General features: G+C 46.1%; 1 protein-coding gene across 1 annotated transcript in view; it reads left to right on the top strand.

Annotated features, from left to right (window-relative positions):
- Positions 1-214: 214 nt before the first annotated feature.
- Positions 215-22,974, top strand: part of Pbx4 (PBX homeobox 4) — a 56,084-nt gene continuing 33,324 nt past the window's right edge. Inside the window, exon 1 of the mRNA XM_075987320.1 lies at positions 215-424. Coding sequence (XP_075843435.1) covers positions 282-424 — 143 coding nt within the window. The 5' untranslated portion in view covers positions 215-281. The remainder of the gene's footprint in view (positions 425-22,974) is intronic.

Here is a 22,974-nt window from a genome sequence, read left to right as displayed (position 1 = left end):
GGGGAGGGATGCAGAAGAGAATCGCTGTTTTCTAGACAACCCTCAACCCGGTTCCTCAGCATCCGTTAAAAAGACTGTTTGAAGCGCGTCACGAGGGAGAGGGCAGTGCTCCGCGCCGATTGGTGAAAGGCACCTGCAGGGCGTTTCTGCGGGCGGTGCTCAGCGGCGGTTGGCTAGTGGGCGCGAAGGGGCGTGGCATCTGAGTCTGCGGCGGTTGGCTGCTGCGCACGCGCGAGGGCTCCTGGCGGGATTGTTCCTCAGCGCTACCCGGCCCATCGCCCATGGCCGCCTCGCTGCGCCCCGTGCCGCCGCGGTCCGCCCCGCGCCGCCCAGCGCCCGCAGCTCCCTTGGGCCGTGACACGAGCGACGTCCTGCAGCAGATCATGGCCATCACCGACCAGAGCCTGGACGAGGCTCAGGCCAGGTACGGCGTGCAGGCAAGGAGGGAACGGGCGGAGGCGGGTTGAGGATGGGGACAGGTGCGGCAGACCTTGGAGTGATGGACAAGGATAGGAGCCTCCGGCCAGAGGGAGTGAAGGATGGTTTCGTGAGGAAAGCGGGCGGCGGCGTTATGGGAGTAAGGGCCCAGCCCTGGAACAAGAGACATTAGAAGGATAAGTGAGCTAGTCATCTGTTATTGGCCGGTCCGAGGACCGCAATTTTGCTAGGCGCACAGTTGAAGAGAAGCTACCGAAGAGATAACTAGGGTGATCTGAGGAAGGACCTTTGAGAACTTTCAGAAACAGATACGGGGAGCTGGATGGACCTTAGAGGGCACCGTTCTTCCTACTTCTCACCCTCCTGTTCTTTTCCAAGACAGGGGTTCTCTGTGTAGCCATGGCTGTCCTGGAACTCACTCTATAACAAATTTGTGTTATGGATCTTGGAAGCAACTACTTTTACCCATGGAGCCATCTTCCAGGCTTAGGTTTCTAGACACTTGGAGTGACTGCAGAATTGCTGCTCCAGAAAGACTGAAGGAAAAGTTTGACAGAAGCCCAAAAACTGATTCAATTCTAGGTACCCAAAGGATAACCCAGGAGTCATTATTTATTACCTTTTTTGTTTGTTTCTTTGTTTTCAGAGACAAGGTTTCTCTGAGTAGCCCTGAATAGCCTTGAACTTACATAGAACCTTCTGTTTCTGCCTCCCAAGTGCTGGGTTTAAAGGTTCATGCCACTTTGCCTGCCTTGATTACTATATTTTTAAGATAGGGTTTTGCTGAGTCCAGAAATGACAGATGAGCTGAGTTCCTGGCATCCTCTCTCCGTGTGATGTGCCTACACCCACAGCACCAGGGTCACAACTGTGTGATGTCCCCTGCACCCACACCGGGGTTACATCTATGTGACGTCCCCTACACCCACACCGGGGTTACATCTGTGTGACGTCCCCTGAACCCACACTGGGGTCACATCTGTGTGACGTCCCCTGAACCCACACTGGGGTCACATCTGTGTGACGTCCCCTACACCCACACCAGGGTTACATCTGTGTGATGTCCCCTATACCCACACCGGGGTCACAACTGTGTGACGTTCCCTGCACCCACACCGGGGTTACATCTGTGTGACGTCCCCTGCACCCACACTGGGGTTACATCTGTGTGACGTCCCCTGCACCCACACCAGGGTCACATCTGTGTGACGTCCCCTATACCCACACCGGGGTTACATCTGTGTGACGTCCCCTGCACCCACACCGGGGTTACATCTGTGTGATGTCCCCTACACCCACACCGGGGTCACATCTGTGTGATGTCCCCTATACCCACACCGGGGTCACATCTGTGTGATGTCCCCTATACCCACACTGGGGTCACATCTGTATGACGTCCCCTATACCCACACTGGGGTCACATCTGTATGACGTCCCCTGCACCCAAAACGGGGTCACAACTGTGTGATAGCACTAGGGTTACAGACACCATTGTGCTGAGCTTTATTATATAGATGCTAGGGAATCTGAGTTTGACTTTTTTGTATTGTGTTCTCTTTGAGACAGGGTTTCTCTGTGGTTTTGGAGCCTGTCCTGGAACTAGCTCATGTAGACCAGGCTGGCCTCGAACTCATAGAGATCCGCCTGTCTCTGCTTCTGAGTGCTGGGATTAAAGGTGTGTGCCACCAAGGCCCGGCCCCTGATTAGACTTCTAATGCTTGCAAGGCACCTTACTAACTGAGCCATCCCTGCTGTCTCTGAAGAAGCCCCTTCTTTATTGGGGAGATGGGGAGTTGGGTCTTAACTGTGTAGATGAGGCTACCCTCAAACTCAGAGATCTACCTGTCTCTTGCTTTCTCAGTGCTGGTGATAAAGACATGTATCTGACTTCAGAATCCATTTTTATTATTTTTTAATTTAAAAATTTAAATATTGTTTTATTTTAAACATATAAGTATCTTGCCTACATGTCTTTATATGTACCGCATACATGCCTGGTGCCCAACGAGGTCAGATTCTTTGGTACTGGACTTACAGATAGTTGGGTCCTGGAAACCAAACCCAGGTCTTCAGCAAGAATAACCAATGCTCCTAACCACTAACCATCTTGCCAGCCCTAGGACCCATTTTTAAAATGAACTTGATAAATACTTACTGAACACTTACAATGTGAGAGCACTGTCCCGGGGGCTGGAGTAGTCCTTGCTTCCTCCTTTATGAGCTTGGGGTTTGGGACAGAGAAAGAAAGTGGAAAAATACACACACATATAAATTGTGGCTAAGCTATAAGGAAAAGGCTGGCATGCTAAGTGGAGAAGGGGCACTGTCTCCAGAGACTCCAGGAGCCTAGAAAAAGACATTCCCAACCACAAAGGGAGAAAGCTGGGAGAGTCGAGTTTGGAGAAACGTGAAGCCTGCTTCTACAGTCCCACAGAGTCTGCACTCTCAGGGCAGAGTTAAGATTTCATTCTGCTTTTCTTTTTCTTTTGTTATAAAGTTTGTTTGTTTTTCGAGACAGAATTTCTCTTTGTAGCCCTGGCTGTCCTGACATAACTGGCCTTGAATTCAGATCCACCTGCCTCTGCCTCCCAAGGAATGAGATTCAAGGCCTGTGCCACCACTGCCCAGCTAAAGAATTTTTGATTTGTGTGTAGGAGTATTTTGCCTGCATGAATGTGTGTGTACCAAATATATGCCTGGTGCCCATAGAAATTAGAAGAGGGCATTGGGCCCCCTGAAAGTACAGTCACAGGTGGTTGTGAGGTGCCATGTGGGTGCTAAGAATGGAACCCGGATGCTCTGCAAGAGCAGCAGCCTGTGTCCTTCAACACAGTCATCTCTCCAGGCACCACTCCACTCTCAGTAGGAGAAAAGATCAAAGCACAATTTTTGTTTGTTTTTTGACACAGGGTTTTTCTGTGAAACAGCTCTGAACTCGCTCTGTAGACCAGGCTGGTCTCAAACTCACAGAGATCCTCTGCCTCTGCCTTCCAAGTGCTGGGATTCAAGGCGTGCACCACCACACCCAGCATTCAAAGCAGTTTTAAGACCACCTGTTCACACCAGTGTCAGCTGACCAGGACTGTGGGAATCTGCTTTAGAAGGTAGTCTACCGCGTCAGCACCTACTGGGATGGTCACACAGTAGGAAAGGCTGGGTTTCTTCTGGAGCATGAGTCTGTATTAAAGGGTCTGTTTTGAGGTGAGGGCAGTTCCTTAGGGTCTGACAATTGTGCTCTATCTCTGCAGTGAGACCAGTTTACTAAGGAGAAGAACAAGAGCTCCCTTAGAGCCGGGAGTGCAGCGCAGACGCTAGAGCACACACCTCCAGTGCACATGCAGAGCGCCCCTTGGTTACATATTGAGGCCGTCTGAGATACCTGAGACCTTGCCTACAAGCCAGACAACCGCCCACCCCACTTCTGTTGAACTCAGGGTTCCCTAGCTCTGTGTGGAATGCTGACTCTTTAGTTTTATAGCCTCTCTCTGGAAAGTTAGGAATGCTGGCCTGCCTCCAGCTCTTTCCATTCCACTTTAAAAACATATGTTTTATTAGGGTGTGTGTGGTGTGTGTGTACACCCACACTGCGCTGTTCTTACAGCACCTCCATCTTCAAAGGATCCTATGTGTTCTTCTATCCTCTGTGCACCTGCATACTTGAACACCTACTCCACACAGAAATAAAACAAATCTAGAATACAGAGGAGAAGATGTGTGGAGGTCATATGCAAATGCTACAGTATCTTGCCTGAGGGAGTTGAGCACCTGCCCATAGGATGCCAAGGGACAAAAGACTATATAGCCTTGACTGTAGCTTGTCAGCCCAGGAGTACGCAACCAAGTGCATCCCTGCTGATTTGCTGACTGGACTAGACTTTGCAAGTCTTTCTGAACCAGCTAGTCTCTCAGAGTGTCTCTGTCTCTATCATAGCTCCAAGGTCAGTTTAGCTGAAATGTCCATCAAGAACTTTTCATCCCCCATGTAAGGCTTCTCATCTTTATTACGCTATCAACTGTGTATAAAGAAAGGAAAATGGGGATTGGTGAGATGACTCAACAGGTAAAGGCACTTGCTTCTAAACCTCATGACCTGAGTTGGATCCCTGGCGCCCACTCCCCCAGGTTAACTTCTAGTTGGATCCCTGGCGCCCACTCCCCCAGGTTAACTTCTAGTTGGATCCCTGGCGCCCACTCCCCCAGGTTAACTTCTAGTTGGATCCCTGGTGCCCACTCCCCCAGGTTAACTTCTAGTTGGATCCCTGGCGCCCACTCCCCCAGGTTAACTTCTAGTTGGATCCCTGGCGCCCACTCCCCCAGGTTAACTTCTAGTTGGATCCCTGGCACCCATTCCCCCAGGTTAACTTCTAGTTGGATCCCTGGCACCCATTCCCCCAGGTTAACTTCTAGTTGGATCCCTGGCACCCATTCCCCCAGGTTAACTTCTAGTTGGATCCCTGGCACCCATTCCCCCAGGTTAACTTCTAGTTGGATCCCTGGCACCCATTCCCCCAGGTTAACTTCTAGTTGGATCCCTGGCACCCATTCCACCAGGTTAACTTCTAGTTGGATCCCTGGTACCCACTCCCCCAGGTTAACTTCTAGCTTCCACACATGCACACACAAGTGCACTAAATAAAAACTGTTTAAAATTTAATGATAGCCGGGCGGTGGTGGCGCACGCCTTTAATCCCAGCACTCGGGAGGCAGAGGCAGGCGGATCTCTGTGAGTTCGAGACCAGCCTGGTCTACAAGAGCTAGTTCCAGGACAGGCTCCAAAGCCACAGAGAAACCCTGTCTTGAAAAAACCAAAAAAATAAAATAAAATAAAATAAAATTTAATGATATTGCCACTAAAAAAGTCAAGGAAGCTACTGATTTACTAGAAGGTGAAGCTAAAAAAATGAAGTGGAGGCTGGAGAAATGGCTCAGGGGTTAAGAACACATGCTGCTTTTTTGTTTTGTTTTGTTTTTTGTTTTTCGAGACAGGGTTTCTCTGTAGCTTTGGAACCTGCCCTGGAACTAGCTCTGTAGACCAGGCTGGTCTCCAAATCACAGAGATCCGCCTGCCTCTGCCTCCCGAGTGCTGGGATTAAAGGCGTGCGCCACCACCGCCCGGCCACATGCTGCTCTTGTAGAGGACCTGGGTTCAGTTCCCAGCACCCACATGGTGACTCAGCCATTCAAAACTAAGCTCCAAGGAATCCAGCCCCTTCCAACCTCCATGGACACTAGGCATGCATTCATGCATAGACACTGGAGGAACACCTATACACATAAAAATAAAGCCAAAAACATTTTTAAATGACATAAGTGTGTAATGAATTTTAAGTTCCCACTGGTCTGTGTGTATGAGTACAATTTGTGTAACAAATACCTTAGAGCTACACTTGTGAAAGGACGGAAGGAAGGAGGGAGGTTGTAAGTGTTAACTGACAATGACCCATTCATAGCTTCTGCTGAATGGGCTCAGATGGCCGGCTTGGGTAGTGGCTCCTCCCAACACGTGTGCCAGTGGGAGAGGACGGCCTCTTCCACAGAAGACTGTCCTCCTGTCGCCAGCATCACCTCCAGACAAGCTCCAAGGATATTTGTAGAACATAGGCCAGCCAGGCTTTCACAGCCCAGACACAGCAGAGTGAGGGACGAGACAGGGGAAGACAGGAAAGTGACTTTTCTTATCTAAAGCAGATCCTTTCTTTCCAGGGCGAGGTGGGGTCTGGTTTTCTGTCTGGTTTTACATTCTTTCATTTACTTTGTGTGTGTGAGCACACACTTGCTTATGAAGGTAAAAGACACCTTGCTTGAGTCACTTCTCTCTTCAGTGTGAGTACCGGGAGTCAACTGGGACTCTCAGGCTTTGTCACAGGCTCCTTGACTGAAGAGATCATCCCACCAGCCCAGGGCTAGTTTTTAAGAAGGGGTCTTATGTAGCCCAGGCTGGCCTCAAATTCACTCCTGATCCTCCTGCCTTCACCGCCCAAGTGCTGGGAAAACAGGCGTACACAGTTCAGGATTGCTTCTATTTCTGTGAAAGACTAACACTGGAATTATGATGCGGAGCGCACTGAATCTGCAGATTGCTTCTCGTAATATCCTAGCTGTTTTCACAATTCTCCAGTGCCCCAAGCACATAGGAGGTTTTCTGTCTTCTAGTTTCCTCAGTGTACCATTGGTTGTTGTACTGACCGCTCCCCAGGCGTTGATGAGTGGTTTCTGAAGGTTATCAGTTTATCACTGAGGACTCTGGAGTTCTCTTCTCCAGATCCTTAGTCGATGTTTGAGTCATAATTCCTCTGAGCATCTGCTGAAAGTCCTGAGCCCTGCCCCTGGACAGTGTGTGCTGGCTACATTTTCTTGGGATTCCTCAGGAGACAGAAGCCTTGAACTTTTAAGGTAATCTCAGTTGCCCAGAACCAGGGAGCCTCCGCTCAATTAAAGTTGGCAGACTCAGTAATTAGATGCCTAAGAAGTCTGCGAGAGACTCAATCTGGGAATTGCTTAGGGGTGACTGAGGCAACCTAGCGACGTTAGAAAGAGAATGGTTGATGGATGTCTGGTGATGCAGGCCTCTGTACCTCACACTGCAGCAAAGACAACTTATCGTGTCTGTCTTAACTGTTGACAGAGCTCCTTGGGTCACATGGGCTGACAGCACTGAAGGCAGCTGCAAATTCCAGACCAGTGAGGGCTGCTTCCTGCCTGCACTGGGGCACAGGGCTCTCTGGTGCCTTGCCTGCCCACACTCCCCTTCTCATAAAGACCCTTTTTAGAATTTTATTGTACATAGCATATAATATATTAGATATTAGTGACATTCCTGAGCAAAGTGTGTCTTTGTGGTTTCGTTCCCCTTGTTGCTTCCTCAGCCCTGAGTCTTCACTCTCCCAGAGGTCCTTACCCCACCCACCCATCCTCCTCACCGCCTAGTTAGTAGCTACCATCTCTGGTCCCCTTTGTAGAGTTTTAGATCTACTCACCCCTGCTTTCATGTGTGCTTATATATATTCCAGGATAGGGTCCCTATGTGAAGGGAAGCCCACTGCTTTTTGTTTTTGGTTTTTTTTTTTTTTTTGGTTTTTCGAGACAGGGTTTCTCTGTGGTTTTGGAGCCTGTCCTGGAACTAGCTCTTGTAGACCAGGCTGGTCTCGAACTCACAGAGATCCACCTGCCTCTGCCTCCTAAGTGCTGGGATTAAAAAGCCCACTGCTTTTGTATATATTCCAGGCTAGGGTCCCTATGTGAAGGAAAGCCCACTGCTTTTGCCTTTCTCTTTTAAACTAATTAACATTTTGAGGTTGCTGCTAAGAGTCTGTTTCCTCCTCCTACCGTGGATTCTGGGCCTTAAACTCAGGTTATCAGTCTTGGTTGGTATCATGTGCTTTACCACTGAGCCATCCTACAGCCCCAGCTTTTTTCATGAGTTTTTGTCACCCACTTAATATTATCCTTTCGAGAGCTAGCCATTTTCCTGCAAAATTCACAATTTCATTTTTTCTTTACAGCTGAATAATATTCCACTGTGTATACGTGGCCACCTTTGTGTGTGTTTGTTTTGTTTTGTTGTTTGTTTTTTAGTTTTTTGCGATAAGATTTTTCTGTGTACCCCTGGCTGTCCTGGCTATCTGCAGACCAGCTGGCCTTGAACTCACAGAGATCCCCCTGTCTCTGCCTCCTAAGTGCTGGGATAAAAGATGTGTGCATGGTTTGTTTTTAATTTTTTGAGTAACCTCTATGGATTTCCATGATGGCTAATTTACTCTTCCTTTACAGCTGATTTTTTTTAAACTTTTGTGTGTGTGCTTGCACACATGTACGCCTCAGAACATGTGCAGTGGTCAGAGGACAACTTGCATACTGATTCTCTTCTTGCACCATGTGGGTGCCAGGGATGGAACTCGGGTCACCAGGCTTGGCTGCAGCACCTAGTCAGCTGAAACATCTCCCACACCCTGTGATCTCCTCTTTAAGGGTTTAGGGCCTTTTTATGAGGCTTCCCAACCCATGACCTTAGCATCCCTTAATTAGCCCTCACCTGCAGACACGGTACCACGGGCATTAGGTTTCTGCATCTGATTGGGAGGAGCTGGGGTACAGCTCAGTGACAGAGACCTGCCTTGCACAGTGAGGCCCCCGTTCCCTTCCTAGCACCACAGGGAACACGCCATTTAGTCTACTCCACAAGCTGAGTAGAATAGGATTGCCTTCTTCCAGCTTCTCTGTGAAAAGGACAGATGGGCTGCGTTGTAATTGTCAGGTCTGGCCTTGAATGCTTACTTTCTGATCAACTGCCTACAGGTACGCTAGAGAACCATCCTTACTGATTTGCCCCTGTGTGTCTTTTATTATTTATTTCTTACTTTTGTATATCTTTTAGATATTATTTATAATTTTTTTAGTTTTTGAGGCATGGTGTTACTGTATGGTTCAGATTAACTTCAAACTTGAGATCCTCTTGCCTCAGCCTCCCCAGAGCTAGGATCATATGACTGTGTTCCTGTGTCTAGCACCGGGACTCCTTTCTGTGGCAGGAGACTCTCTGAGACAGGGTCTTACTCTGTAGCCCAGGCTGGCCTCTACCTTCTGATTTGGGATTACAGGCATGCACTAGCTTTCTTGGTGAACTTTGTTAAGGATGCTTTCTGATACCCTGGGAGTTTTGTCTGATGTTTCATGAAGAGGCTGAAACCCAAATCTGCTAATGTGATCCTGTGATGCTTTTAGTCTACAAATATGATGGACAACATTAATGATTTTTAAAGGATTCATTTGTTTTTATGTTTTTACTTATGTGCCTGTCTGTGTGTGTGTGTGTGTCTGCCATGTGTGGTGGGGAGCAGGGAGCAGGAGGAGCTCTCAGAAGTTTGCAGGAGTATTGGACCCTCTAGAGCTGGAGTTACTTGTGTCTGTGGCTGGGAACTGGACCCTCTAGAGCTGGAGTTACTGGTGTCTGTGGCTGGGAACTGGATCCTCTAGAGCTGGAGTTACTGGTGTCTGTGGCTGGGAACTGGATCCTCTAGAGCTGGAGTTACTGGTGTCTGTGGCTGGGAACTGGATCCTCTAGAGCTGGAGTTACTGGTGTCTGTGGCTGGGAACTGGATCCTCTAGAGCTGGAGTTACTGGTGTCTGTGGCTGGGAACTGGATCCTCTAGAGCTGGAGTTACTGGTGTCTGTGGCTGGGAACTGGATCCTCTAGAGCTGGAGTTACTGGTGTCTGTGGCTGGGAACTGGATCCTCTAGAGCTGGAGTTACTGGTGTCTGTGGCTGGGAACTGGATCCTCTAGAGCTGGAGTTACTGGTGTCTGTGGCTGGGAACTGGATCCTCTAGAGCTGGAGTTACTTGTGTCTGTGGCTGGGAACTGGATCCTCTAGAGCTGGAGTTACTTGTGTCTGTGGCTGGGAACTGGATCCTCTAGAGCTGGAGTTACTTGTGTCTGTGGCTGGGAACTGGATCCTCTAGAACTGGAGTTACTGGTGTTTGTGGGCCGGCAGCTGGCTTAGGTCCTCACAAGAGCAACCAGTGTTCTTAAAACCATAAAGTCATCTTTCTAGGCCTCTGACATTGGTGGGTTTTTGTTTGTTTTTAATGTAGATCCTAGGATAACTCAATTTTTTTGGTACTCATGGGACAGATGAGTTGTTTAAAATTGTGGTTACTTGTTTATTGTTCATGTGTGGGTTGGTGGTGATCAGAAGGCAGCTCACAGCAGCGCTCTCCTTCCACCTGAGGGTCCCAGGGACTGCAGTCGGGGGCCAGGCTTGGCAGCAAGGTTCTACAGGAGCTGTCTCTCTGGCCCCAGCTTAACTGTTAATTACTAAAGGGAGATGGTGTAGAGTGCCCTTCAAACGAAGCAGCAAGACCTACGTTGTCACTGTCACAATGCATCTTTAGTTTTAGTGCCTTTGAGATGATGTGTATAGGGAAATAAGCCATCATATGATGTGTAGGCTGATGCATGCCCGTGAACTCAGCCCTTCAAAGAATGTGAGGCTCAGCATACCACTTGGAATTTTCTAGAGTCAGTCAACATTAGTATGAGAGGATCTCATTAATCAAAACCTGAGGAGCGGAATTTCAGATGTGCAGTTTTCTTTACCCCTACTTTTCTTTTTAGTGAGTTCTGGGATTGAACTCATGTCTTTATGTTGCAAGACAAGCACTGTACCAACTGAGCTGTCGCTTTCTACTTCCTCATCAGCATGGCCCCAGTTCCTTCTCTGAGGCCAGGACACATCTCTATCTTCCCACGTCCCTTCTCATGCTGTCTTGGTCCCCAAATCCATTGTTCTTAAAGAGGAGTGTGCTGTGGGAGACATCGGAGGGGCTGGAGTTAGCCCTTCCCCAAGAGGATAGTGTGTGGCGTGTGCCCAAGGGGGATCGACTCTAAAGGCGATTAGAAATGGGGGAGACGTACCCTGAAAACTCAAGGGGATTCAGCACCGCTGTGGAGGCTGCATGCAAGCAGACAGGCATGCCAAGGCAGAGGGGAATGAACTGGGGGAGACCACCTGCCTCAGCCATTGTTTAGCCGAAGTTGCTAAATGAGGACAGAAAACATGTTTTGGGGTGAGTGTGTGTATGTGTGTATATCTACATATGTGTCTATATGTCTGAGTGTGTGTGCGCACTCTTGTGTGTGTGTTTAGGAAGGACAAGTGTCCTTCATTATCACCCTTACCTTATTTCTTGTTGACAGGGTCTCTCACTGAACTTGAAGTTGATCATTTGGGTTCAACTGGATGACCATTTAGCTCCAAGTCTGCCCATCTCTGACCTTTGGCTCTGGGTTGTGTAGCCATTTCTTGCTTTTTAGGCCTTTTCAAATTTATTTTTATTTATGTATATGTATGTCTGTTTGTGAATGTATGCCATGTGTAGGTGCGCATGAGGGGAGATTGGTATTGGATCCCCTGAACTGCAGTTCTAGGCTATCTGAGCTATCTGCTGGAGGTGCTGGAAGAGCAGCAAACATTCTTAACCACAAAGCCATCCCTCCAGTCCCCATGTCTAGATTTTTATGTGGGTGCTAGGAATTCAAAGTTTTCTTCAAGTTTTCACAGTAGATACACTCAGCTATTGAACCATCTTCCCAACATTTATTGTTTTGTTAAGGTAGGGGCTCACAATAGCCTGGACTAACCTGGACCTTAAAGCGCAAAACAATCCCACACCAGTTTGGATTCAAAGGGTTATTGATTTGAGGGGAAAAACCTTACAGAACACTGTCCTACACAACAGCTAGGAAAGGAGTCTAGTCGCTGGAGCAAAAGAGAGAGCAGAGGGCTGCCACTGCTTTTTAAAGAGAAGAAGGAGGCCACGCCCCAGTGGGCTGGTATCTCAGCAGCTATTGGCTGAAGGAGCGGAAAGAGCTCCCACAGCAGGACCTCAAGATGTAGCTGAAGTTGTCCTTGAACTCCTGATCCTCCTGCCTCAACCTCCCAAGTGCCAGAATGAAATTCTTTTCCACTGCTCCTGACTTAGAAATCCTTCCTAAAGTCTTCTGACCTTTCTTAGGGATCTTCACTGGGTCAGAAGAAAAGTAACTGGTCATCCATCCTCCACAGCACCCAGTCTTCAGAAATGCCTTTTTGTCTGTCTGTCTGTATGTGATGCTGGGCATAAAGCCTAGGGCCTTGTGTGTGGATCTGCCATGCATGCGAGCTGTCTTTGAGAGACATGTTAGGACACCGTATCTGCCTCATGCCTCACTTCCCATCATTAGGATTGTGAACCAAAAGGACCAAATAAAAACCCCACGTGTGAAGTACCGTAAAAATCCTTGTAAAACTGACTGGGCTGCACTAAGAAATCCTTTTAAGCTAGGTGTACTGCACACGCTCACAGGGCCGGAGAGATGGTTCAGCATTGACCCCATTTTTCGACCACAGTCTCACTAGTCTGGTTGGCTGAGGAACATCAGCTTGCTGTTGCTGTGTGACAAGCTCGGCCAAACTAGCAGCTAAAAGTGATGTACATTACCATAAAATCTACATGGATCACCATAAAATCTGCATACATTACCATGTAGATTTTGTGCTGTTGTGGGGTTCAGGCCAAGAGGAGGGTGCTTGCCTAGCAAGCCTAAGTTCCTAGTTCCATCCCAGTACTACAAAAGATGATAATAAGTTAATAACTAGGTGTGGGACACACACCTATTGCCCTAGCATGTGGGAGTCTGACGCAGGAGGATTGTCATGAATTCTAGAACGACCTGAGATGAAGAAAGGTATTCTATTTCAAAAAGATACAATAATGAAATCTCTTTTGTTTGTTTGTTTTTCAAGACAGGGTTTCTCCATGTAGGTTTCTCTTGGCTCCTAAACTCACTCTGTAGACTAGGCTGGCCTTGAACTCACAGAGATCCACCTGCCTCTGCCTCCCAAATGCTGGGATTAAAGGTTTATGTAACCACAACCTGGCTTCCGATTTTTATTATTTTGTTTTACTGTGTATAAGCATTTTGCCTGCATACATGTCTGTGTACCACAGGTGTGCCTGGTGTCCACAGAGGCCAAAAGGCACTTGAGCTCCTAGAACTGGAGTCACAGATGGTTGTGGGACCGTGTGGGTTCTGAGAACCAAACCTGGAAGAGCAATTAGTGCTCTTACCTCTGAACCATCTTCCCAGACTCAAAAATAAAATAATAAGTAATAAAAGAATAAAGCATAGTTTTGTGACCTCAGAGCTTTGCTGTCCTGCAGGAGTGGCCTAGGCTGTTCCTACCTTGTTCGCACTTTCACACTTACTGACAAGTCAGCTCCTGCTGTTGGAAGACTGAGGTCTCTGCTCCTTGACCCTTAGCTCCTGCCTGTCACCCAGTGCTCCCTGCTGTGGCTTTCTCAAGCAAGGCACCTGACTTCTCACCAGCTACATGAAGTATCAGGTAATAATGATACCACATCTTAAGTCACAGGTTCAGCTTGGAGTCAGGGAGAGTATGACAAGGACATGCTTACTTAGGGTTTAAAAAGGAAATAAAGTCATCCCTTCTGGTGACACTCTGGCTTCACAGGCCAGCATCACTAGACTCTGGTTCATTATCTGTAGGCTGAGTGATAGGCACAGGCTTAGAATTCCCCAGTGAAAGGCTGAGAATGTGGCTCAGAGATACAACCCTTGCCCAGAATCCTGTCTGTGTGTGTGTGTGGGTGGGGGGGGCAGATAAGGATGTGACTCAAAGATAATGCTCTTATCTATAGTCTCAGAGGAAGGCTGAAGGCCAAGTGTTAGAGCAGCGCTTGCCTAGGTTTTAGTCCTGTGGAGGCCTGAGGATCAGAAGTTCAAGGTCATCCTCAACTAGTAAGTGCTTTCTAGGTCAACCTGGGCTTTGTTTTAAAAGGGGGTATGATATAAACAAGCTGAAAAATAAAAACCACATGATCATCTCATTAGATTCCGAAAAAACTTTTGACAAAATACAACATCCCTTCATGATAAAGGTCTTGGAGAGAGCAGGAATACAAGGAACAAACCTAAACATAATTAAGGCAATAAAGCAAGCCAACAGCCAACATCAAACTAAATGGAGAGAAACTCCCAGCAATTCCACTGAGATTAGGAACAAGACAAGGTTGTCCACTCTCTCCATACCTATTCAATATAGTTCTTGAGGACTTAGCTAGAGCAATAAGAGACCAAAGGATCAAGGGGATACAAATTGGAAAAGAAGTCAAACTCTCACTGTTTGCTGATGATATGATAGTTTACATAAGCGATCCCAAAAATTCTACCAAGGAACTTCTACAACTCATAAACACTTTCAGCAATGTAGCAGGATACAAGATTAACTAAAAAAAAAAATCAATATCCCTCCTGTACACAGATGATAAAAGGGCTGGGGAAGAAATTAGAGAATCAACACCCTTCACAGTAGCCACAAAAAGCATAAAATATCTCAGAGTAACTCTAACAAAACAAGTGAAAGACTTGTATGACAAGAACTTTAAATCTTTAAAGAAAGAAATTGAAGAAGACACCAGAAATTGGAAAGACCTCCCATGCTCTTGGGTAGGCAATTAACATAGTAAAAATGACAATCCTACTGAAAGCAAAACTACAGATTCAACGCAATGCCCATCAAAATCCCAGCAAAATTCTTCAAAGACCTCAAAAGAATGGTACTCAACTTCATTTGAAAAAGCAAAAAACCCAGGATAGCCAGGATAGCCTGGGCAACAAAAGAACTTCTGGAGGCATCACAATCCCTGACTTCAAACTCTACTACAAGGCTACAGTACTGAGAACAGCCTGGTACTGGCATAAGAACAGACAGGAGGACCAATGGAACTGAATAGAAGACACGGGTATCAATCCACACATCTTCAAACACCTGATATTTGAAGAAGAAGCAAAAAATATCAAATGGAAAAAAGAAAGCATATTTAACAACTGGTGCTGGCATAACTGGATATCAATGTAGAAGGAGTGGCGGCAGGCCACTTCCCGCCATCCGGCTAGCTTTACCCAAAATAATTACACGGAAACTATTCTTTTAAACACTGCTTGGCCCAATAGTTTTAACCTCCTATTGGCTAGCTCTTACATATTGATCTAAGCCATTTCTAATATTCTGTGTAGCACCACGAGCTGACTTACCAGGAAAGATCTTAACCTGTGTCTGTCTGGAGTGGGAGAATCATGGTGACTGCCTGACTCAGCTTTCTTTCTCCCAGAATTCTGTTCAGTCTACTCTGCCTACCTAATTTTCTGTCCTATCAAAGGCCAAGCAGTTTCTTTATTAATTAACCAAGGAAAGCAACAGATAGATACAAGACCCACCACCATCATTTCCCCTTTTTCTGTTTAAACAAAAAAGAAAGGCTTTAACTTTAACATAGTAAAATTACATATAACAAAACAGTTATCAAGTAAGAATTACAGTTACAATATTGTATCTATTTTATCTCTTATCATAACTAAGGAAAACTATAATTATCTATCCATTCTTCAACTCCATCAAAGACTCCAGAAGGATATAATATTACCTAAGTAAACAAGAAATCCAAACTCTAGAAATGACAGAGACATCTCGCTGCCTGGACAGTCACCCAAAGTTCTTTTGTACCGTTGGGGCATCCATCTTTGGCCTATAGGCCCATAGTATCCAGCAGACATTTTCATGAAGCAGGAAATTCCAAAGACAGTTCTGTCACTTTCTGCTGTGTCCTGCAGAGTGTCTCACATACTCTTTCATGAATCAGGAACCCTGAAAGAACATCTCACCTTTAGGCAAGTTCAGCAGTCCTCTCTCTGCGGGTTCTCTGTGTCCAGTTGATGCAACAGTCCAGGCTAGAGCAGTTTCTTGCCCAAATGGCTATGAAACTCCATAAGGAGCCTCTTCAATGCCCATCTTCCTCTCGAAGTAGCTGGTGCTGCCAAGAGCAGACATGTCTCATTGTCATGAAAGACCCTAAGTTATTAAAACATTTAAATGCCATATTCTGCAGTCTTTGAAAGATATGAAGAATGCCTATCTAACTGAAATATATCTTTATGTATCTAGAAAATCTTAACTAACATGACTATAAGCTTGACTATTATTTATGATTATCCATCAACAACCTATATTTCCTAATTATACATTACATTTTAAAAATGAACTACACAATCACAATACTTTAATCAAGATCAGAAATACATATACATATAACAAAATTGACCTTAAAATCTACACCAATGCAAATTATTCATACCTATATCATTTCCCCCTTTAAATGTAAAAGAACATTTATAAACAATATTTGGGAATATGGGCACAGTTATTTCTCTCCAAACTGCTTCAAGCTGAATGGGGGTGCTGTTAATCAGATCATTTAGGATGTAACCTGTGTGCCAGGGTCATCTCAGTCGGCAGTTGAGTGAAGTAATTTTTTGAGGGTTTTCATAGCAACCTTTCAGGAGGGCGTGGTCTGTCATACCATATTGGGATAGAAGCAATCCACAGGGTCTCATCCTCTGTGAAGACAAAAGAAGACCCTCTCCAAAGCATCATATCCCTAGACCCAAATTCTGAAATCATAATACCCTTATGATATCCATTCTGGTTCAGCTTGGCAGCCCATATAATGAAATGTCTCTCTGTACTTAGCTCCTCCACAGTCAAAAATTTTAAAGAAAACACAATAATACAAAGAATCCAGACTCTCTGTGAATTTTCCATTTTTACATGGCTTCTTTTTACTCAGCTTATTTTTACTCTATCAGTTTACTTTATTCTGTCTCATTAAAGACTTTGCCCTTTTTTTATTTATTTAGTATGTATACAATATTCTGTCTGTGTGTATGCCTGCAGGCCAGAAGAGGGTAACAGACCCCATTACAGATGGCTGTGAGCCACCATGTGGTTGCTGGGAATTGAACTCAGGACCTTTGGAAGAGCAGGCAATGCTCTTAACCTCTGAGCCATCTCTCCAGCCCCTTTGCCCTTTTTTTTAAAGGCATTAACTTTATTCTCTATTTTTTTTCTCTCTCTCAAACCTACGTACACTCATCCAACACTGTGATCCATTTAGTGGTCTGAATCTGTCCTATTGTGAATCTGTAATTTTTTTACTATCCAGGAGCATTTCTTAAAATGTTAAGCACTTCTTAAAAACTTAAGTTGCGACATGTAGAGGTAATACGGTAATAGGTAGAGCCTGTTTCCTGCCCAGTCTAAACCTTAACTGCGCTGTTATTATGGTAATTACTGCAGTTCCTGCCTGAGACCAGCACAGTTCAGCATGGAGGAGTTGAGCGGCTCCTGCCTCAGAGCCATTTGGTGCCCCTGAGCCACACACAGTTCCAGGCACACAGCAGTCCACAATGGAGCCGCACTCAGCAGTTTAACTCTGAGACTGAGCGTGTGGCACAGAAACTCTTTTCATCCAAGTTACAGCCAAATCTGACACACAGAGCACTGTGCAATCTGAAAACACGTCTCTGTATGGCAGCAGGAATCTGCCATGCTCTTCCGCCTGCCTAAGCCTGATTCTGCTGTCTGCCCAGGTGCAGGCGGGAGCGCTGAGCCAAGGACATGGTCTCAGCTACTTTCCTCCCAATCCAGAGCGAGAACACAAACATCCAGTCCCATAAAAGCCATTGAAATGCTTTAAAGCCAGAGTTCACGCTGGCAGCACAGCCCCAGGAAGCCGTGTTTTAAAGCATGCAGCTTTTTTCCTGCTGAGGCTTAGTCAGGAAAATTTCTCTGCAGCACACTCTAGCAAACAGCAAAAAGCTGTGGTAAACTCTGGTTTTTCTGTGTTTAAAATTAAGTTCTCTCAGGTTTTACGTCGAGTTAGTTACCACATCTGGGCGCCACTCTATAGAAGGAACGACGGCAGGCCACTTACCGCCATCTGGCTAGCTTTACCCAAAATAATTACACAGAAACTGTATTCTTTTAAACACTGCCTGGCCCAATAGTTTTAACCTCTTATTGGCTAGCTCTTACATATTAATCTAACTCATTTCTAATATTCTGTGTAGCACCACGAGCTGACTTACCAGGAAAGATCTTAACCTGTGTCTGTCTGGAGTGGGAGAATCATGGCGACTGCCTGACTCAGCTTTCTTTCTCCCAGAATTCTGTTCAGTCTACTCTGCCTACCTAATTTTCTGTCCTATCAAAGGCCAAGCAGTTTCTTTATTAATTAACCAATGAAAGCAACAGATAGATACAAGACCCACCTCCATCATATCAACATGTAGAAAAATGAAAATAGACCCATATCTATAACCATGCACAAAACTCAAGTCCAAATGGATCAAAGACCTCAACATAAAGCCAGCCACACTGAACCTTATAGACGAGAAAGTGGGAAGTACACTTGAACACATTGGCACAGGAGACCACCTCCTAAATATAACCCCAGCAGCACAGACACTGAGAGAAATAATTAATAAATGGGACCTCCTGATCCCATTTATCATGTGTAAAGCAAAGGACACGGTCAACAAGACAAAATGACAGCCTACGGAATGGGAAAAGATCTTCACTAACCCCAAATCAGACAGAGGTCTGATCTCCAAAATACAAAGAACTCAAGAAATTGGACACCAAAAGATCACATAATCCAATAAAAAAAAGATGGAGTACAGACCTAAACAGAGAACTCTCAACAGAGGAATCTAAAGTGGCTGAAAGACACTTAAGGAAATGGTCAACATCCTTAGTCATCAGAGAAATGCAAATCAAAACAACTCAGATTTCATCTGTAAGAATGGCCAAGATCAAAAACTCTGATGACAACTTATGCTGGAGAGGTTGTGGGGAAAAGAGAACACTTCTGCTTTGCTGGTGTGAATGCAAGCTGGTACAACCCCTTTGGATGTCAGTGTGGCGATTTCTCAGAAAATTAGGAAACAACCTTTCTCCAGACCCAGTAATACCACTTTTGGATATATATTCAAAGGATGCTCAATTGTGCCACAGGACACGTGCTTAACCATGTTCATAGCAGCTTTGTTTGTCATAGCCAGAACCTGGAAACAACCTAAATGTCCCTTGATCAAAGAATGGATTAGAAAAACGTGGTACATTTACACAGTGGAGTACTACACAGCAGAAAAAAATGACAGCTTGAATTTTGCAGATAAATGGATGGAGCTTGAAAACATTATTTTGAGTGAGGTAACCCAGACACAGAAAGGCAATTATCACATTTACTCACTCATAGGTGGTTTTTAAACATAAAGCAAAGAAAGCCAGCCTACAAACCACAATCCCAGAGAAATTAGACAACAATGAGGACCCTAAGAGAGACTTACATAGATCTAATCTACATGGGAAGTAGAAATTAGAAAAAGACAAGATCTCCTGAGTACATTGGGAGCATGGGGACCTTGGAGGAGGGTTGGAGGGGGAAGGGAGAGGCAGGGAGGGGAGCAGAGAAAAATGTAGAGCTCAATAAATATCAATAAAAAAATTAAAAGGGAGTGTGTTAGAGAGATAGCTTAGCAGTGGAGACCATTTGTTGCTCTTGCAGAGGACCGAGATTCAATTCTCAGCATCCACATGGGGGTTCACAACCATCCATAACTCACTTCCAGGGGTTCCTAACCCCTCCTCTGACTTCTGTGCGTACCAGGCACACACATAGTGCACGTACATATATACAGGCAAAGCATTCATACACATAAAATTAGTCAAAAATATTTTTTTAAAAAAAAACTAACTATTCTGGGCTAGAGAGATGGCTTAGAGATTAAGAGCACTGGCTGCTCTTTCAGAGCACATGGGTTCAATTCTCAGCACACACACGGCAGATCACAGCTATCTGTAACACCACTTCTAAGGGATCTGCCTTTCTCACACAGATAGATATATATGCAGGTAAAACACCAGTATCTTTGTGTGTGCACCTGTGCACACAAGACCCATCTTGCCAGTGGTACACACCTTTAATCCCAGCACTCGAGGCAGAGGCAGATGAATTCTGAGTTCAAGGCCAGCCTGGTCTACATGTGAGATCCAGGACAACCAGAGCAACACAGAGAAACCCTGTCTACAAAACAAACAAAAATCAGACATTCATTTGTGTATATATGTGTCCTGTCTCTAAGATGTGTACATGTGTGAGTGCTTTGCTCTCAGAGGTTAGAAGAGGCGTCTGATCCCTGCAGCTAGAGTCACAAGTGGTCATGAGTCGCCCAACATGGGTGCTGGGAACCAAACTTATTTTGTCCTTTGCAAGAGTAATACAAAAGCTCTTAGCTGCTGAGCCATCTCTCCAGCTTCATCCTGACTGGATATGAAACACATTTGTTTGAATTAAGTGTGACAGGGTGGCACACCTGGACACAAGCACATTTGAAAGCAAAGTTTACTCACTGCTCCTAAGAGGAGGGGCACACCATACCAAACAGCACCTTGGCCGTAGAGGTGGGGTGTGTCTCTATGTGTGCCCGCGTGAGTGAGTGTCTGTTCTAGGCTGTGACCTAGACCTTTGATAGGATTTTCTCCAGAATGAACTGGATGGACTGGGCAGGCCAGTTTGAGCCAGCCTGGAACTGGATGGAGTAGACACTTGCTCTCCTCTGGGTCATAGGCCATGTCTCTATTTGTCTAGGACCTGGAACGTGGTGACTGAGGACAGGGACAGCCTTGGTGGTGTGCAAGATGAGAGTTGTTGGAGGAGGCTTGGGAGTAGCCAATGTGATTTTGGAAGGCAGTTTCTGTCTAGGAGTTAGCTGAGCCAGCTTGGCCAAGCCTCATACAACAGAGCAGAAACCCAGTTGCCTGCACACTTGATGCTGGCACCTGCTGCATTTCTTTGCATTCCTTCATGACAAGATGGCTGAGTGTATGACTGCTGTTTCTGTTTCCTCACACCTCCACTCTCTCCTACACTCTGTGCTCCACCCTCACGGAGTCACCCTGGAACTATAGGAAGTCCCCTTCTCCTGGCATGCTTTTTCTGTTCCTCCTCACTGGCATCTGGATTCCACTGTCTTCCATGTGACCTCTGAGAGTCTGAGCTTTTGTCTGGGTTCCCGCCCCCTCCTGCAGAGATTCCTCAAATCTTCAGGCCAATGATTGCCTGTGCTAGTGCTCCATCTTGGAGTCGCTGGCCCTGCCTGTGTGCTCAAGGGCTGCGATGTGAGCCTGATGAAGCCTGCATCTGGGCCTGCACAGTCTGTGATCTAGGTCTGGCTTGCTGGCTGTCTTGGCATTTTCTTTTCCCTCAAAATCTTTCAACACTTTACACAAAGGTCCTGCAGATCTATCCCCAAGTTAAAAATCTGACCTGGGCTAGCCACACCTCAGTCCTGTGCAGGTTTGGTGGCCTCCACGGTGGGTCCCCTGGCTCTTCCTTCCTTCCTGAAGCATAGCCTACAAAACACAATCGCTGCTCTCTCTCTCTCTCACTCTCCTCCCTCCCCCTCCCCCCTCCCTCCCTCTTTTCCTCCCTCCCTCCCCCCTCCCCCCTCTTCCTCTTTTCCTCCCTCCCTCCCCAAGACAGGGTCTCTCTGTATCCCTGACTGTCCTGGCGGTTCCACATGTAAACCAGGCTGACTTGAACTCATAGAGATCCCCCTGCCTCTGCCCCCTGCCGAGTGCTGGAATTACAGGTGTGTGCTACCACATCCAGCCCATGAAATACATTTTTAGAATGTATTTTAGACTGGCTGTGGTTGTGTATGCCTGTAACCCCAGCAGGTAGGGGACTAAGCCTAGGCAATTGAGCAAGGTGCTGTCTCAAACTGAAAATCAAAAGTAAAAAGGACTTCCTGTGTAGCTCAGTTTAGGGGTCTGCCCAGTGTTGGAGGGCCCTGGGTTTCATGCTAGCACACACACACACACACACACACACACACACACACACACAATTAAAATATAAATATTTCACATAGCCTGATGTGGTTGCTGCTTCTAATCCAAGCATTCAGTAATGGTAGCCCGAAGAATGGGAAGTTTAACCCTAGCCTGTGCCACATGTCTCAAAGGAACCAAACGTTTGAAAGAAAGTGCATTTCAGCCCAGCATACGGCGCACACCGTAGCAACTCCAGCTCAGGGCTGAGGCCAGTGTTGTTGAGGGTTTCTCTCCTGCCCGATTCCCGCAGTCGTTAAATCCCAAGGAAATCACACAACGCTCTACATTAGTTATAAACTGATTGGCCCAGTACTTCAGGCTTCTTATTAATAACTCTTACAACTTATATTAGCCCATTATTCTTATCTATGTTAGCCACATGGCTTAGTACCTTATTCAGCAGGGCAGTCACATCTTGCTTCTTCTGTTGCTGGGACAGGACTACCGACCAAGCTTTCTTCTTCCCAGAATTCTCCTGTTCTCCTTGACCCACCTGTATTTTCTCTCTGGTTGTCCCACCTATACTTCCTGCCTGGTTGCTGGCCAATCAGCATTTATTTAAAATATAATTGACAGAATACAGACCATTGTCCCACAGCAGGACAGGAAACCCTTTAAGCCTGCAAGTTTGAGGTCAGCTCAGGCTACATAGCAAACAATAAATAAGTAAATAAGTCTGAAGACAACAAACAGTAAATGCATTGCGCTTAAGTCTAGGTCAGAGGAATAGAATTGAGACAGGGTCTCATGTCAGCACATATCCCAGATGACTTTGAACTTCCTGTGAGACCCTCACCCCTTACTCTCAAAGGGGTGAGAAGAAATTTCCTAGCAGAATGTTTTAAAAACAGAACCCCAGACTAGCTTGTTTTCAGGAAGATAGTGGCCTTCTCCACTCCCACCTGAGAAATTATGCCTGGCCACCTAGTACAGGCTGATAAAGATGGCCTGACTCAGAAACAGGGCAGCCTTGCTCTAAGAACAAAGAACAAGCTGGGAGAGAAAGCAAAGACCTTCATGGAGTTGCAGCTGTGCCAAATCCCCCTAACCGCCCTGAAGGGCTGTTTGTGTTTCTCCTGCCTTTAACAGCTGACCCCACAGAGGAGCTCTAACTCCTCTCCACCTTGCTGAGACGGTGTTATAGACGGGTCCCAAACTAGTTTGTATTATGTTAAATAAACCTTGCTTATTACAGTCTGGGCTTCTCTGGTCTCTGGTGGTCTCTCTGGGGATCATAATCTG

The sequence above is a fragment of the Microtus pennsylvanicus genome, chromosome 9 (genome assembly GCF_037038515.1).
Source record: "Microtus pennsylvanicus isolate mMicPen1 chromosome 9, mMicPen1.hap1, whole genome shotgun sequence".
Lineage (NCBI taxonomy): Eukaryota > Metazoa > Chordata > Mammalia > Rodentia > Cricetidae > Microtus > Microtus pennsylvanicus.
The sequence above is the reverse complement of the archived record's forward strand: the minus strand, read 5'-3'. Positions and strand labels throughout refer to the sequence as shown.